The following is a 17,192-nucleotide window of genomic DNA, read 5'->3' as shown; positions in this document are numbered from 1 at the left end:
TGGTAGCATTCAGCTGCTGTTTCCTCAGGGAGAAGTAGCCAGCTGCATAGCCTACTCACACCTCCCGAACCAGAGAAGAATAGCGCTCTCAGCAAAAGCTAAGTACTTGTGTATATTTTACCAAGCCCCCTCCCCCCGGCCCTAAATCAGCTTCAGTGGCTGTTGATTTCCCTGGGCCTGAGATAGGCCCATTGGAGCATGCTGAGCCATGCTCCCGGACTTGGAGAAGGAATAAACTCATATCGGAGGGAGAAGATAATTTGCCGGCTCCACTAACCAGGAAGCTCAGGACAGAAGCAGCTCCTACCCAGGCATAAACAGTCCGTGGACTCTGAATAACTTTATCCCCTGCATAGACCTGTGTGGGCCTATTTCAGAACAGGCCCTTGCTGGCAGACTGCAACTGTTTAAGCTCTGTGGTGGAGAGGTCGGTGTTTGCTATTTGACACTGCTTTGCCTATTAAACAGGGCCCTCACCTACCCACAGCAGGTGCCTAAGGACTGGTGGCTCCACTCAGGTCACCCAGCCACCCATGACAAAAGTCCAAGGATAACTGGTACCTCCCAGTCCTTACAACCAAAACCACTGGGTGCCCATAGTCCACCCTGCAGAACTCACCCACCTGTACGCTCTAGGTAACAGGGACGCGCTTTCCTCAGAGACACTCCGGGGACGGTTCTCAGCCCCGTGCTCTGTTCAGAGCGTACCTACACCAAACACCCCTGGCCTTCTAAGACTGTAGGACAGAGCCTGTACAACACATTTGATGACCGGCTACCTGGACACCTGAGCTGAATCCACACAAAGAAAGTGAATGCACTCATAAGCTCATACACCTGATAACAGCTCTAGCCACCTAGTGACAGGATGACAGAGCTCCAAAGGCAAAAATAATCAAGCTAGCTCACTCAAGCAACCCATCTGGGGATATCAAAACAACAAAAAGCAAGAAACGAGGATACAGTAAGCAAACATAAAATAAACTAATACAATAATTTATACATGGCTCGGAGACAACAGTCAATATCAAACCATGTAACAGACCATGATCCCTTCAACAAGCTCTCAACACAGAGAATCAAAGGATCTTCTGGATGAAAGTGATTCTTGGATTTACCGGATACAGAATTCCAAAGATTAATGTACAGAACCCTTCATGACATCAGGAAGAAGATCAGGCAACATGCAGAACCAGTCAATACGCAGGTAAAACAGTTGAAGACATTAAAAAAGTTATTCAAGAACATAATGAAAAACTTAATAAGCTGCAAGAATCCATAGAGAGACAACAATCACAAATTCAGATTACCAATAAAATTACAGAATTAGACAACTCAATAGAAAGTCAGAGGAGCAGAACTGAGCAAGTGGAAGGAAGAACTGATGACCTTGAAGATAAATCACTTGGCACTAATATATTTGAAGAAAAATCAGATAAAAGAATTAAAAAAAATAAAGGAACCTTAAGAATCATGTGGGACTCTATCAAGAGAAATAACATACAAATGATTGGAGTACCAGAACAGGGAGGGATAACAGAAAATACACACAGAACTGTTGAAGATTTGTTGGCAGACAATTTCCCTGACATTGTGAAAGATAAGAAGATATCAATCCAAGATGCTCATCGAACTCCACATAAGGTAGATTTTAAAACAAAGTCACCAAGACGTAATCAAACTTGCCAAAACCAAAGATAAGCAGAGAATTTTAAGAGCAGGTAGGAATAAACAAAAAGTCACCTACAAAGGACAGCCAGTAAGAATAAGCTCAGGCTACTCAGCAGAAACCAAGCAGGTAAGAAAGCAATGGGATGACTTATATAAAGCATTGAAGGAAAAAAAATGTCCAGCCAGGAATCATATATCCACCAAAACTGTCTCTCAAATATGAAGGTGAAATTAGGACATTTCCAGAAAACAGGAGTTTAGGGAATTCGTAAAAACAAAACCAAAACTACAAGAAATACTAATATTTTTGGTTAGAAAATCAGTAATATCAGTTATCAGCCCAAGACTAGAACACTGGACAGAGCAATCAGATGTTAACCTAGACAGAGAAATCACAAAAATAAATAAAGATGAAAAAACGCTCAAAACAGAGAAACCGCGATGTCATTATGTAAAAGATGACAACATTAAAATAATAAAGGGGGACTAAGAAATGTAGTCATAGGTCTCTCAAAAGGAGAGGAAGACAAGACGATATGCAAAAATAAAACTTAGGCTTAACCTTAGAAAAATAGGGGTAAATATTAAGGTAGCCACAAAGGAGATTAACTATCTAACACATCAAAATAAAATACAAGAAAAAAATACAGACTCAGCAGAAACAAAATCAACAACAACAAATAAGAGGAAAAGATGATATATAAAGATAAGCTACACAACACAAAAAATTAGTGGGAAATAGAAACCGTTCAACAACACACAAAAAAAGACATCAAAATGACAGTGCTAAACTCATACCTATCCATAATTATGCTGAATGTTAAAGGACTAAATGTACTGATAAAGAGACAGAGAGTGGCAAAATGGATAAAAAAACACAATCCATCTATATGCTGCCTACAAGAGACACACCTTAGACTTAGAGACACAAACAAACTAAAACTCAAAGGATGGAAAAATATATATCAAGCAAACAGCAATCAAAAAGGAGCAGGAGTGGCAATATTAATTTCTGGCAAAATAGACTTTAAAGTTAAACCCACAATAAAGGATAAAGAAGGACACTATATAATGATTAAAGGGACAATATGCCACAAGGATATAACCGTATTAAATATTTATGCATCCAATGACAGGGCTGCAAGATACATAAAACAAATGCTAACAGCATTGAAAAGTGAGACAGACAGCTCCACAATAATTGTAGGAGACTTCAACACACGACTTTCGGTGAAGGACAGGACATCCAGAAAGAAGCTCAATAAAGACATGCAGGATCTAAATGCCACAATCAACCAACTTGAACTAATAGACATATACAGAACCCTCCACCCAACAGCAGCCAAGTATACTTTCTTCTCTAGTGCACATGGAACATTCTCTAGAATAGTCCACATATTAGGTCATTAAAGCAAGCCTTAGCAGAATCCAAAACATGGAAATACTACAAAGCATCTTCTCTGACCATGAGTCCATTAAAGTAAAAATCAATAACAGAAAAAGCAGGGAAAAGAAATCAAACACTAGGAAACTGAACAATACCCTGCCCCAAAACAACTGGGTTATAGAAGACATTAAGGATGGAATAATGTAATTCATAGGATCCATTAAGAATGAAAATCCTTCCTATCAGAACCTTTGGGACACAGTAAAAGCAACGCTCAGAGGTCAATTTATATCAACAGATGCACACATACAAAAAGAAGGAAGGGCCAGAATCAAAGAATTATCCCTACAGCTTGAACAAATAGAAAGAGGGCAACAAAAGAAACCCTCAGGCACCAGAAGAAAACAAATAATAAAAATTAGAGCAGAGTTCAATGAAACAGAAAGACAACTGAAACAGTTAACAAGACCAAAAGCTGGTTCTTTGAAAAAATTAACAAAATTGATAAACCACTAGTCAAACTGACAAAAAACAAACAGGAAAGGAAGCAAAAAACCCAAATAAGAAATGAGATGGGCAATATTACAACACACCCAAATGAAATTTAAAAAAAGTTATATGAGATTACTATTAAAAATTGTACCCTAACAAATTGGAAAACCTAGAAGAAATGGATGAATTCCAAGAAACACACTACCTACCTAAACTAACACAAACAGAGGTAGATAAACTAAATAGACCCATAATGAAAGAAGAGATTGAAAAGGTAATTAAAAAACTCCCAACAAAAAAAAGCCCTGGCCCTGACGGCTTCACTGCAGAGTTCTACCAGACTTTCAGAGAAGAGGTAACACCACCAAAACTAAAAGTATTTCAGAGTATAGAAAAGGACGGAATACTCCCAAATTCATTCTATGAAGCCAGCATATCCCTGATACCAAAACAAGGTAAAAAAGGCACCACCAAAAAAGAAAATTACAGACCTATATCCCTTATGAGCTTAGATGCAAAAATCCTCAACAAAATTCTAGCCAAAGGAATTCAACGACATATCAAAAAAATAATTCACCATGAACAAGTGGGACTCATACCAGGTATGCAGGGATGGTTCAACATTAGAAAAACAATTAATGTAAACCATATAAATAAAACAAAAGACAAGAACCACAGGATTTTATCAATCGATGCAGAAAAGGCATTTGACAAAGTTCAACACACATTCATGATAAAAACTCTCGGCAAAATAGGAATAGAAGGAAAATTTCCCAACATAATAAAGGGCATTTATACAAAGCCAACAGCTAACATCATCCTAAATGGAGAGAGTCTGAAAGCATTCCCCTCGAAATCGGGAACCAGACAAGGATGACCTTTATCACCAGTCTTATTCAACATTGTGCTGGAGGTCCTAGCCTGAGCAATTAGGCTAGATAAAGAAATAAACGGCAACCAGATTGGTAAGGAAGAAGTAAAAGTATCTCTATTTGCAGATGACATGATCTTATACACAGAAAACCCTGAAGAATCCTCAAAAAAAACTACTGAAATTAATAAAAGAGATCAGCAGAATATCAGGATATAAGATAAACACACAAAAATCAGTTGGATTCCTCTACACCAACAGAAAGAACATCGAAGATGAAATCACCAAATCAATGCCATTTTCAGTAGCCCCCAAGGAGATAAAATACTTGGGAATAAATCTTACCAGAGACGTGAAAGACCTATACAAAGAAAACTACAAGATGCACTACTTCAGGAAACCAAAAGAGACCTACATAAGTAGAAAACCATACCTTGCTCACGGATAGGAAGACTTAACATTGTAAAAATGTCTATTCTACCAAAAACCATGTATAGATACAATGCAATTCTGACCCAAATTCCAATGACTTTTTTAATGAGACGGAGAAACAAATCAGCAACTGCATTTGGAAGGGGAAGAGACCCCAGATAAGTAAAGCATTACTGAAAAAGAAGAAAGTGGGAGGCCACCCTCTACCTGATTTTAGACACTATTATACTCCCACAGTAGTCAAAACAGCCTGGCAGTGGTGCAATAACAAATACAAAGACCAATGGAACAGAATTGAGAATCCAGACATAAATCTATCCACATATGACCAGCTGATATTTGACAAATGCCCCAAGTCAGGTAATTGGAGAAAAGACAGTCTTTTTAATAAATGGTGCTGGCAGAACTGGATATCCATCTGCAAAATAAATGGAACAAGACCCATACCTCACTCCATGCACAAAAACTAACTCAGAATGGATCAAAGACCTACATATAAAATCTAAAACGATAAAGATCGTGGAAGAAAAAATAGGGACAACATTAGGAGCCCTAACACATGGCATAAACAGTATAAAAACATTTCTAAAAATGCAGAAAAGAAACCAGATAACTGGGAGCTCCTAAAAATCAAACACCTATGCTCATCCAAAGACTTCACCAAAAGAGTAAAAAGACTACCCTACAGACTGGGAAAAAGTTTTTAGCTATGATATTTCCGATCAGGCCTGATCTCTAAAATCTACATGATTCTGCAAAAACTCAACTACAAAAAGACAAATAACCCAATGAAAAAATGGGCAAAGGATATGAACAGGCACTTCACTAAAGAAGACATTCAGGCTGCTAACATATGAGGAAATGCTCACGATCATTAGCCATTAGAGAAATGCAAATCAAAACTACAATGAGATTCCATCTCACTCCAACAAGGCTGGAATTAATCCAAAAACCATAATAATGAATGTTGGAGAGGTTGTGGAGAGACTGGAACACTTACACACTGCTGGTGGGAACGTAAAATGGTAGAACCACTTTGGAAATCGATTTGGCGCTTCCTTAAAAAGCTAGAAATAGAACTACCATATGATCCAGCAACCCCATTCCTTGGAATTTATCCTAGAGAAATAAGAGCCTTTACAGGAACAGATATATGCACACCCATGTTCACTGCAGCACTGTTTACAATAGCAAAAAGTTGGAAGCAACCAAGGTGCCCATCAACGGATAAATGGATAAATAACAGTATAATCACACAGTGGAATACTACACATTGATGAAGAACAATGATGAATCCATGAAACATTTCATAACATGGAGAAATCTAGAAGGCATTATGCTGAGTGAAATTAGTCAGTTGCAAAAGGACAAATATTGTATAAGACCACTATTATAAGAACTTGAGAAATACTTTAAACTGAGAAGAAAACATTCTTTTGTGGTTATGAGAGGGGGAAGGGAGTGAGGGTGGGAGGGGGTATTCACTAATTAGACAGTAGATAAGAACTACTTTAGGTGAAGGGAAAGACAACACACAATACAGGGGAGGTCAGCACAACTGGACTAAACCAAAAGCAAAGAAGCTTCCTAAATAAACTGAATGCTTCGAAGCCCAGTGTAGCGGGGGCAGGGGTCTGGGGACCATGGTTTCAGGGGACATCTAAGTCAATTGGCATAATAAAATCTATTAAGAAAACATTCTGCATCCCACTTTGAAGAGTGGCGTCTGGGGTCTTAAACACTAGCAAGGAGCCATCTAAGATGCATCAATTGGTCTCAACCCACGTGGAGCAAAGGAGAATGAAGAACACCAAGGACACAAGGCAGTTATGAGCCCAAGAGACAGAAAGGGCCACATGAACCAGAGATTACATCAGCCTGAGACCAGAAGAACTAGATGGTGCCCAGCTACAACTGATGACTGCCCTGACAGGGAAAACAACAGAGAACCCCAGAGGGAGCAGGAGAGCAGTGGGATGCAGACCCCAAATTCTCATAAAAAGACCAGACTTAATGGTCTGACTGGGACTAGAAGGACCTCGGTGGTCATGGCCCCCAGACCTTCTGTTGGCCCAGGACAGGAACCGTTACCGAAGCCAATTCTTCAGACATGGATTGGACTGGACAGTGGGTTGGAGAGGGATGCTGGTGAGGAGTGAGCTTCTTGGATCAGGTGGACGCTTGAGACTATGTTGGCATCTCCTGCCTGGAGGGGAGATGAGAGGTTAGAGAGGGTTAGAAGCTGGCGAAATGGACACGAAAAGACAGAGTGGAGGGAGAGAGCCGGCTATCTCATTAGGTGGAGAGTAATTTGGAGTGTGTAGCAAGGTGTATATAAGTTTTTGTGTGAGAGACTGACTTGATTTGTAAACTTTCACTTAAAGCACAATAAATATTATAAAAAAAAGAACTGAGAAATAGCTAAACAGAGAAGAAAATATTCTTTGATGGTTACATGAGTGGGGAGGGAGAGGGGTTTTCACTAAATACACAGTAGATAAGAACTACTTTAAACCAAAACCAAATCAAACCCACAGTGCCACTGAGTCGATTCCGACTCATAGCGACCCTATAGGACAGGGTAGAACTGCGCCATAGAGTTTCCAAGGAGTGCCTGGTGGATTCAAACTGCCGACCCTTTGGTTAGCAGACGTAGCACTTAACCACTATGCCACCAGGGTTTCCAAGAACTACTTTAAGTGAAGGGAAAGGCAACACACAATGCAGGTGAGGTCAACACAACTGGACTAAACCAAAAGGAAAGAAATTTCCTGAATAAACCAAATGCTTTGAAGGCCAGCATAGCAGGGGCGGGGGTTTGGGGACTATGGTTTCAGGGGACATCTAAGTCAATTGGCATAATAAAATCTATTAAGAAAACATTCTGCATCCCACTTTGGAGAGTGGTATCTGGGTCTTAAATGCTAGCAAGTGGCCATCTAAGATGCATCAATGGTTCTCAACCCACCTGGAGCAGGGAAGAATGAAGAACACCAAAGACACAAGGTAATTATGAGCCTAAGAGACAGAAAGCGCCACATAAACCAGAGACTACATCAGCCTGAGACCAGAAGAACTAGATGGTGCCCGGCCACAACATATGACTGCCCTGACAGGGAACACAACAGAGAACCCCTGAGGGAGCAGGAGAGCAGTGGATTGCAGACCCCAAATTCTCATAAAAAGACCAGACTTAATGGTCCGACTGGGACTAGAAGGACCCCAGAGGCCATGGTTCCCAGACCTTCTGTTGGCCCGATACAGGAACCATTCCTAAAGCCAACTCTTCAGACATGGAGTGGACTGGAATATGGGATGGAAAATGATAGTGGTGAAGAATGAGCTTCTTGGATCAAGTAGACACATGAGACTATGTTGGCATCTCCTGTCTGGAAGGGACACGAGAGGGCAGAGGGGGCCAGAAGCTGCCCGAATGGACACGAGGGGAGTGGAGGGAAGGACTAAGCTATCTGATTAGGGGGAGAACAATTAGGAGTATATAGGAAAGTGTATGTAAATTTTTGTATGAGACTGACTTGATTTGTAAACTTTCACTTAAAGCACAATAAAAATTAATTAAAAAAAATTAGTCCTTGATCTATGGGCTGCAGAATGGATTTTGTGTTAGCATGCATGAAAACAACATTAATCTCCTTATACATTTCCATCAGATCCTGGGTGATCAAATGTATCGTCAACAAGCAGTAATATTTTGAAAGGAATCTTTTATTCTGAGCAGTAGGTCTCAAGAGCGGGCTTAAAATATTCATTAAACCATGTTGTAAACAGATGTGCTGTCATCCAGGCTTTGTTGTTCCATTTACAGAGCACGGGCAGAGTAGGTTTGGCAGATTTAGCACAATTCTTAAGGACTCTAGGATTTTGGGAATGGTAAATGACCGTTGGCTTCAACTTAGAGTTACCAGCTGCATGAGCCCTAATAAGAGGGTCAGCCTGTCCTTTGAAGCTTTGAAGACAGGCACTGACATCTCTCCAGGTACGAAAGTCCTAGGCGGCATCTTCTTCCAATATGAGATTGTTTCATTTACGCTGATGATCTGTTTTTCAGCACAGCCGCCGTCATCGGTTACCTCAGCTAGATCTCGGAGAACTTGGGGCAGTTTCTACATCAACACTTCCTGCCCCACCCTGCACTTTCATGTTACAGAGATGACTTCTCTCCTTAAACCTCATGAACCAACCACTGCTGGCTTCAAACTTTTCTTCTGCAGCCTCCTCACCCCTCAGCCTTCACAGAATTGAAGAGTATTAGGGTCTTGCTCTGGATTAGGCTTTGGCTTAAGGACATGTTTTGTCTGCTTTGATGTTCTATCCAGACCATTAAAACTTTCCCCATATCAGCAAAGGGCTGTTTCACTTTATCATTAGAGTGTTCACTGGAGTAGCACTTTTAATTTCCTTCAAGAGCTTTTCCTTTGCATTTACAACGCGGCTAACTGGCGCCAAGAGGCCTAGCTTTTGGCCTACTTCAGCTTTCAACATGCCTTCCTCACTAAGCTCAATCATTTCCAGTTTTTGACTTAAAGTGAGAGACTTTGACTCTTCTTTCACTTGAACACTTAGAGGTCACTGAAGGGTTATTAATTGGCCTAATTTCAATATTGTTGTGTCTCAGGGAATAGGGAGGCCAGAGGAGAGGAAGAGAGAGAGACAAGGGAATGGCCAGCCAGTAAAGCAGTCAGAACCCACACAACATTTATCAATTAAACTTGGTGTCCTATATGGGCATAGTTTGTGAGCCCCAAAACAATTACAATAGTAATATCAAAGATCACTGATCACAGACCATCATAACAGATACAATAATGATGAAAATTTTGGAATACTGTGAGAATTACCAAAAGTGACACAGAGCACGAAGTGAGCACACGCTGTTGGAAAAACGATGCTGAAAGACTTGCTCGACTCAGGGTTGCCACAAACCTTCAATTTGTAAAAAATGAAGTATCTGTAAAGTGCGATAAAAATGAGGTATGCCTGTATCTTTATGTCTACAAGATAAGGACTTTTAAAAATATAACCTCAATACCAACATTACATCCTAAAACTTATTCTTTAATAACAAAAAACATTCAGGCAAACTGCCCTGATTGTCTAACAATTCCTTAAATCCTAAGAGTCACTGCAGTGACATGGGAGAGCTGACTGGAACAACGTAAGGGCGGGGGGGGAGTGATGCGGTGCTGAGTCTTCTCTAAAGCTTGCCAAGACAGAAAAAATGGAACAATGCCTAAAAGTCCCCCCAAAGAAGAAACAGAAGCCCGATATTTTGCACTCGGCCGAAGCAGAAGGCAAATGTGAAGGCAGCAGCTATTTTAGTGCAGGAGGAACTCAGGAATTAACATTCATGGGCTTTCATGAGGAAACCAATAGAAAGTGAACTCCAGCCAAACAAGAGGTAACTGAGAGCCCAAGGCCAAAGGACTTCTGCATCTGAATCCACTTAATCAGAGAACTAAGGCTACAGCAACGGTGGGAGCTAGAGATCCTGAAAGTGAGCCCTGGCGGCACGGTGGTTAAGAGCTTGGCTGCTAACTGAAAGGTCAGCAGTTAGAACCCACCAGTCACTCCATGGGACAAAGATGTAGCAGGCTGCTTCCATAAGGATTACAGTCTTGGAAACCCTACGGGGTTATGAGCCAGAATGACTAGATGCAACCCGTTTTACAGGACAGTAAAAGACTCACCCTGGCCCCATCCTCCCCTCCCCCCCGTGAGTGTGGTTTCTGGTGTGACCTTCCTAAGTTTCTTCAAGGATATACAAGCACATCTGAATGTATATTACCCCCTTCTTTGTTACTAAGAGCGCCTTGCTGTTTCCACTTCTCAGTGGCTCTGTGTCAGTGCAGCAATCCCCCATTCTTTTCAGGACGCAGAGCACCTCCTTACCCCACAGCCCACAAGGGACAGCTGCCTGGGTGTGTCCAGTCCGCTACTATTACAGACGGCATGGCCACAGAAACTCCACACATCCACTACTGCACAAGGGTGCAAATAAGGCCTGCAGGAGAAGCTTGGGCAGCATCTGAGATGCCTGCACTGATTCACCCACCACCCAGCTGTCAGTTTGTGGTACTGTGGTGGCTTGAGTGTTGCTATGACGCTGGAAGCCATGCCAGGGGTAGCTCAAATACCAGGAGTCACACATGGTGGAGAGGCTTCAGCAGTGCCTGCAGACTAAGACAGACTAGGAATAAAGGCGCGGCAGCCTGCTTCCAAAATCAGCCAACCGAAACCCTACGGATCACAACAGAACACTGTCTGACTCACCTGCCTTGGATGCATCGTCCATTAAAAAAACCACTGCCGTCAAGTAGATTCCAAGTCATAGCAACCCTGTAGGACACAGTAGAGCTGCCCCATAGGATTGCCAAGGCTGTAAATCTGCACAGAAGCAGGCTGCTACATCTTCTCCCGTGGAGGTTGCCACTGCCAGCCTTTTGGTTAACAGCTGTGGGCTTAACCACTGTGCCACCCGGGCTCCTTCAATGTGTCATCAGGAGGAACCAACTGCTGGAAGAGGACATGACGTCTGGTTAATTAGACAGCCACTGAGGCAAGGGAGGCCTTCAGCGAGATGGACAGGCACAATGGCCGCAAGAGCTCGGCTACTAACCAAAAGGTCTACAGTTCGAATCCACCAGGCACTCCTTGGAAACTCTCTAGGGCAGTTCTACCCTCTCCTACAGGGCTGCTGTGAGTTGGAATCAACCTGATGGCAGCGGGACCTGAACACACCAGCGACAGTGAGGACGATGCAGGACCAGGCAGTGTTCCATTCTGTTGTACGTGGGGTTGCTATGAGTCAGAGTCAACTTGACAGCAGCTAGCTGTCCACCCACCTATCAGTCTACTTTAATTCACAGCTCTTGTCCTGCCCAACATGGACGAAAGCACAGAGAGAAGCCAGTGAGGAGGCGTCAGAGAGGAGCCCAGTGCAGCACTAGGCAAGGCAGAAGCAGCCATGGCACTGGGGCCTCCCCAACTCGGCCCCTTCAGAAAAGGCTGTCGAGTGTCAGCTCCCAGTAGGCACCACTGTGAGCACAGCTCAGTCACGAGCTCCGCTAGGCACCACTGTGAGCACAGCTCAGTCATGAGCTCGCTAGGCACCACTGTGAGCACAGCTCAGTCATGAGCTCGCTAGGCACCACTGTGAGCACAGCTCAGTCACGGGCTCCGCTAGGCACCACTGTGAGCACAGCTCAGTCACGGGCTCCGCTAGGCACCACTGTGAGCACAGCTCAGTCACGGGCTCAGCTAGGCACCACTGTGAGCACAGCTCAGTCACGGGCTCCGCTAGGCACCACTGTGAGCACAGCTCAGTCACGGGCTCCGCTAGGCACCACTGTGAGCACAGCTCAGTCACGAGCTCAGCTAGGCACCACTGTGAGCACAGCTCAGTCACGGGCTCCGCTAGGCACCACTGTGAGCACAGCTCAGTCACGGGCTCCGCTAGGCACCACTGTGAGCACAGCTCAGTCACGGGCTCAGCTAGGCACCACTGCGAGCACAGCTCAGTCACGGGCTCCGCTAGGCACCACTGCGAGCACAGCTCAGTCACGGGCTCAGCTAGGCACCACTGCGAGCACAGCTCAGTCACGGGCTCAGCTAGGCACCACTGCGAGCACAGCTCAGTCACGGGCTCAGCTAGGCACCACTGTGAGCACAGCTCAGTCACGGGCTCCGCTAGGCACCACTGTGAGCACAGCTCAGTCACGGGCTCCGCTAGGCACCACTGTGAGCACAGCTCAGTCACGGGCTCCGCTAGGCACCACTGTGAGCACAGCTCAGTCACGGGCTCCGCTAGGCACCACTGTGAGCACAGCTCAGTCACGGGCTCAGCTAGGCACCACTGCGAGCACAGCTCAGTCACGGGCTCAGCTAGGCACCACTGCGAGCACAGCTCAGTCACGGGCTCAGCTAGGCACCACTGCGAGCACAGCTCAGTCACGGGCTCCGCTAGGCACCACTGCGAGCACAGCTCAGTCACGGGCTCCGCTAGGCACCACTGCGAGCACAGCTCAGTCACGGGCTCAGCTAGGCACCACTGCGAGCACAGCTCAGTCACGGGCTCAGCTAGGCACCACTGCGAGCACAGCTCAGTCACGGGCTCAGCTAGGCACCACTGTGAGCACAGCTCAGTCACGGGCTCCGCTAGGCACCACTGTGAGCACAGCTCAGTCACGGGCTCCGCTAGGCACCACTGTGAGCACAGCTCAGTCACGGGCTCCGCTAGGCACCACTGTGAGCACAGCTCAGTCACGGGCTCCGCTAGGCACCACTGTGAGCACACCTCAGTCACGGGCTCAGCTAGGCACCACTGCGAGCACAGCTCAGTCACGGGCTCAGCTAGGCACCACTGCGAGCACAGCTCAGTCACGGGCTCAGCTAGGCACCACTGCGAGCACAGCTCAGTCACGGGCTCAGCTAGGCACCACTGCGAGCACAGCTCAGTCACGGGCTCCGCTAGGCACCACTGTGAGCACAGCTCAGTCACGGGCTCCGCTAGGCACCACTGCGAGCACAGCTCAGTCACGGGCTCAGCTAGGCACCACTGCGAGCACAGCTCAGTCACGGGCTCAGCTAGGCACCACTGCGAGCACAGCTCAGTCACGGGCTCAGCTAGGCACCACTGCGAGCACAGCTCAGTCACGGGCTCAGCTAGGCACCACTGTGAGCACAGCTCAGTCATGAGCTCAGCTAGGCACCACTGTGAGCACAGCTCAGTCATGAGCTCGCTAGGCACCACTGTGAGCACAACTCAGTCATCAGCACTTCTTAAGAGTTTTCGTAGTTTCCTCAAATGTGTTGACTTTGTTATTCCCCGTTTCCTAAAGATGGTTCAGAGTAAAACCTCACACTGAAGATGGCTCACTCGAGCAGCTGGCCAAGGAGATACACAGACTTCTGGAACTGTACAGATCAGCCTTAACAGAATGCCAGCAATCGGACCCCGCTGACCCCAGGGGAACACCTCTTAGCACCCAGTCAGCTGCCTATGTCATTTGTGGAGCCCCACCCTGCCCCAAACCACCACCATTAACTTCCTGTAACTGACCTGTTACTGACCTGGTAAGTTCAATAATCATCAGAGGAGCAAAAAAAAATTAAAAAAACCCATTGCCAGTGAGTCGATTTGGACTCATAGTAACCCTATAGGACAGAGTAGAACTGCCCCATAGGGTTTCCAAGGAGCAGCTGGTGGATTCAAACTGTCCACCTTTTAGTTAGCCGCTGTAGTTCCTAACGACTGCACCACCAGGGCTCCCACTGGGGAACCAAACTGAAAAAACCAAGCTCGTTGCTGTCGAGTCGATTCTGACTCAGAGTGACCCTTTTGGACAGAGTAGAATTGCCCCATGGAGTTTCCAAGGGGCTCCTGGTGGATTCGAACTGCTGACCTTTAGATTAGCAGTCATAGCACTTAACCACTACGCCACCAGGGTTTCCCACGGAGGACAGGACCTCTAAATATACAGTTGTCCCTCAGTATCCACTGGGGGTTGGTTCCAGGACTCCCGAGGACATCAAACTCCCTTATGTAAAGTGCTGTAGTATTTGGTCTTATAACCTACGATCATCCTCCCCTCCCACATACTTTAAATCATCTCTAGATGACTAAGGTTACTTGTAATACTTAATACAATGCAAATGCTATGTAAATAGTTGTCAATGTTTACACTTAACACTTGATGCTTTCTCAGTCTTTGCAAGCACTTCATCACGAACCAGAGACCATTTTTGCCCTTGTAGGGGCAGCACAGACACCTCCGTGCAAATGCTTAATTAGTTCTTTCCAACCTTACAACCCACTTCGGCAAGCTACACGCCACTGTTCAAAAGATCGTGGAGAGAGAGCACTTCATGGTCCCTCCTAGCCTTCAAGGGATTTCTCTGACCACTTCTGGTGGCTTTGTAGGAGCCATTTTTTCACAGAAACAAAGGGTGCACATCACAGAAGAAGCGAACAAACCACACTCGAGGCAAACAACGCTCAAACAGCAAGTGCTGGAGAGAGACTGAGGGATCTGTGGGGTGGCGGAAGGCTACAGCAGGGGATGCTATCATTTCATTTGTGTGGATTCAGGTAGTGCTGGGCACATGGCAAATTCAAGCTTTGCTTTTTGGAACTCCCACTACCCCCAAATATTTCTGATCTGAGGTTGGTTGAATCCGTAGATGTGGAACCCATGGATATGGAGGGCCGACCATACTAAGAGACCCCCCTGGCCTGGCTGCTCAACACCACTGGTCCTTACACAGAGGACTAATCTGTTGGAAGATGCTCCCACACCAGAAAAAAACCTGACTCTACACAAAGTTCTAGGCAGAGGTCTGTTTCCTGTACCTAGGAAAATGCAGCAACATTGCTTTTGTCCCTTTCAATCCCGCCTAGGACACCACATCCTGGTAACGGCCTGGCCGCTACCTTGTGGTATAAGAGAACAGGACAGAGCTGCCCTCACCACAGCACATTCACGCAGCACTAAGACCAACAGGACGGAGCTGCCCTCACCACGGCACATTCACGCGGCACTAAGACCAGCAGGACGGAGCTGCCCTCACCACGGCACATTCACCCGGCACTAAGACCAACAGGACGGAGCTGCCCTCACCACGGCACATCCACCCAGCACTAAGACCAACAGGACGGAGCTGCCCTCACCACGGCACATCCACCCAGCACTAAGACCAACAGGACGGAGCTGTCCTCACCACGGCACATCCACCCAGCACTAAGACCAACAGGACGGAGCTGCCCTCACCACGGCACATCCACGCAGCACTAAGACCAACAGGACGGAGCTGCCCTCACCACGGCACATCCACCCAGCACTAAGACCAACAGGACGGAGCTGCCCTCACCACGGCACATCCACCCAGCACTAAGACCAACAGGACGGAGCTGCCCTCACCACGGCACATCCACCCAGCACTAAGACCAACAGGACGGAGCTGCCCTCACCACGGCACATCCACCCAGCACTAAGACCAACAGGACGGAGCTGCCCTCACCATGGCACATCCACCCAGCACTAAGACCAACAGGACGGAGCTGCCCTCACCACGGCACATCCACCCAGCACTAAGACCAACAGGACGGAGCTGCCCTCACCACGGCACATCCACCCAGCATGAAGACCAACAGGACGGAGCTGCCCTCACCACGGCACATCCACCCAGCACGAAGACCAATGAGCATAGCATTGCACTGCCAGTCTCAAGTGGGTTTACGCAGCCTCTCCAAACTCACAGGACAGTCTCTGCTTCTGCAGAAGACCACCTTTACCATCTGCTCATGTGTGCAGCCTTCAGACACCACCCAGTGAGGGAGGAATGTCAGAGGGCCAGTGGTTCCCCAGTCTGCCAGAGAGCTGGGGCTGCATCTGTACTTCACAGACCCACTGCGACAGAGGGTGTGCTCGGAGGGGCTCTCCAAGAACAGCTCTGGAAAACCACTACTAGATTCGCTGTAAGGACAGAGATTATCTGCCACATTGCTTATGCTTCCAACCTATAACGTCAAACACGAATACTGTGTTTCAGAATTAAGTGCCAGGAAAACTTGGCTTCCCATGAGTAATTGCCAGATATTTCCTCAACATGAGTCAAAACGATTCCCTTTTCCCGTTTAAATACCAGCACCTAGGCAGTTAACATGCTCAGCTGCTCCAAAAGGTTGGAGGTTTGAGTCAGAGGTACTTTGGAAGAAAGGCCTGTCAACCTACTTAGGAAAATCAGCCACAAGTAGCGGTTTTCCTGTAAGTCTGAGTTGCCTCATGGAACCTGGTTTTTAGCTAGGACTAGAACACAGGTATTCAGGAGCCCCGGTGGTGCAGCGGCTAAGCAGTTGGCTGCTAACTGAATGGCTGGCGGTTCAGCCCTCAGGGGAAAGACGTGGCAGTCTGCTTCCCGAGACTTACAGCCTGGAAACCCTGTGTGGTGGCGGCTCTGCTCTGTCCTACGAGTCGGAACTGACCAGATGGCGCACGACACGGCACAGGTCTGTCTGCTTAAAGTCAATTTTGAAAATGTAAAATATAAAAAAATTATGGAATTCTAGAACTTACAGGGATCTCAGAGACCCTGGTGGCACAGTGGTTAAAAGCTCACGCTGCTAACCAAAAGGTTGGCAGTTCAAATCCACCAGCCATGAAGTAGAGAAAATACATTTTCTCTAGTGTTTTAATATTAAAGTAGAGGGACTATGTTTTCTAGTTTGTTTTAGTACAGCTGTATAAGCTGTGATTAATCTCTACTCTTTAGAAAATCGCGCAGGTTCCGTTCAAGGTATGGCTGAGCAGCCTGCTCCACTCT

At 46.0% G+C, this 17,192-nt stretch overlaps 2 protein-coding genes across 14 annotated transcripts in view; both read right to left on the bottom strand.

The window, feature by feature from the left end:
- Positions 1 to 17,192, bottom strand: part of PYGB (glycogen phosphorylase B) — a 114,612-nt gene that overhangs the window by 69,798 nt on the left and 27,622 nt on the right. The window lies entirely within an intron of this gene.
- LOC126067463 (uncharacterized) overlaps positions 6,412 to 17,192 on the bottom strand; it is a 38,103-nt gene continuing 27,322 nt past the window's right edge. For 10 of the 13 annotated variants that reach the window (XM_049869374.1, XM_049869380.1, XM_049869375.1 and 7 more), the window contains one exon: positions 6,412 to 17,192. This exon is cut by the window's right edge. In XM_049869374.1, the coding sequence (XP_049725331.1) occupies positions 12,004 to 13,605 (1,602 nt within the window). In that variant the 5' untranslated portion in view covers positions 13,606 to 17,192 and the 3' untranslated portion in view covers positions 6,412 to 12,003. The other 3 variants (XM_049869383.1, XM_049869384.1, XM_049869385.1) reach the window with 3 other exon arrangements.

This window comes from Elephas maximus, chromosome 25 (genome assembly GCF_024166365.1).
Source record: "Elephas maximus indicus isolate mEleMax1 chromosome 25, mEleMax1 primary haplotype, whole genome shotgun sequence".
Taxonomy (NCBI): domain Eukaryota; kingdom Metazoa; phylum Chordata; class Mammalia; order Proboscidea; family Elephantidae; genus Elephas; species Elephas maximus.
Note: the sequence above shows the minus strand (reverse complement) of the source record. Positions and strands in the feature narration are given on the sequence as shown.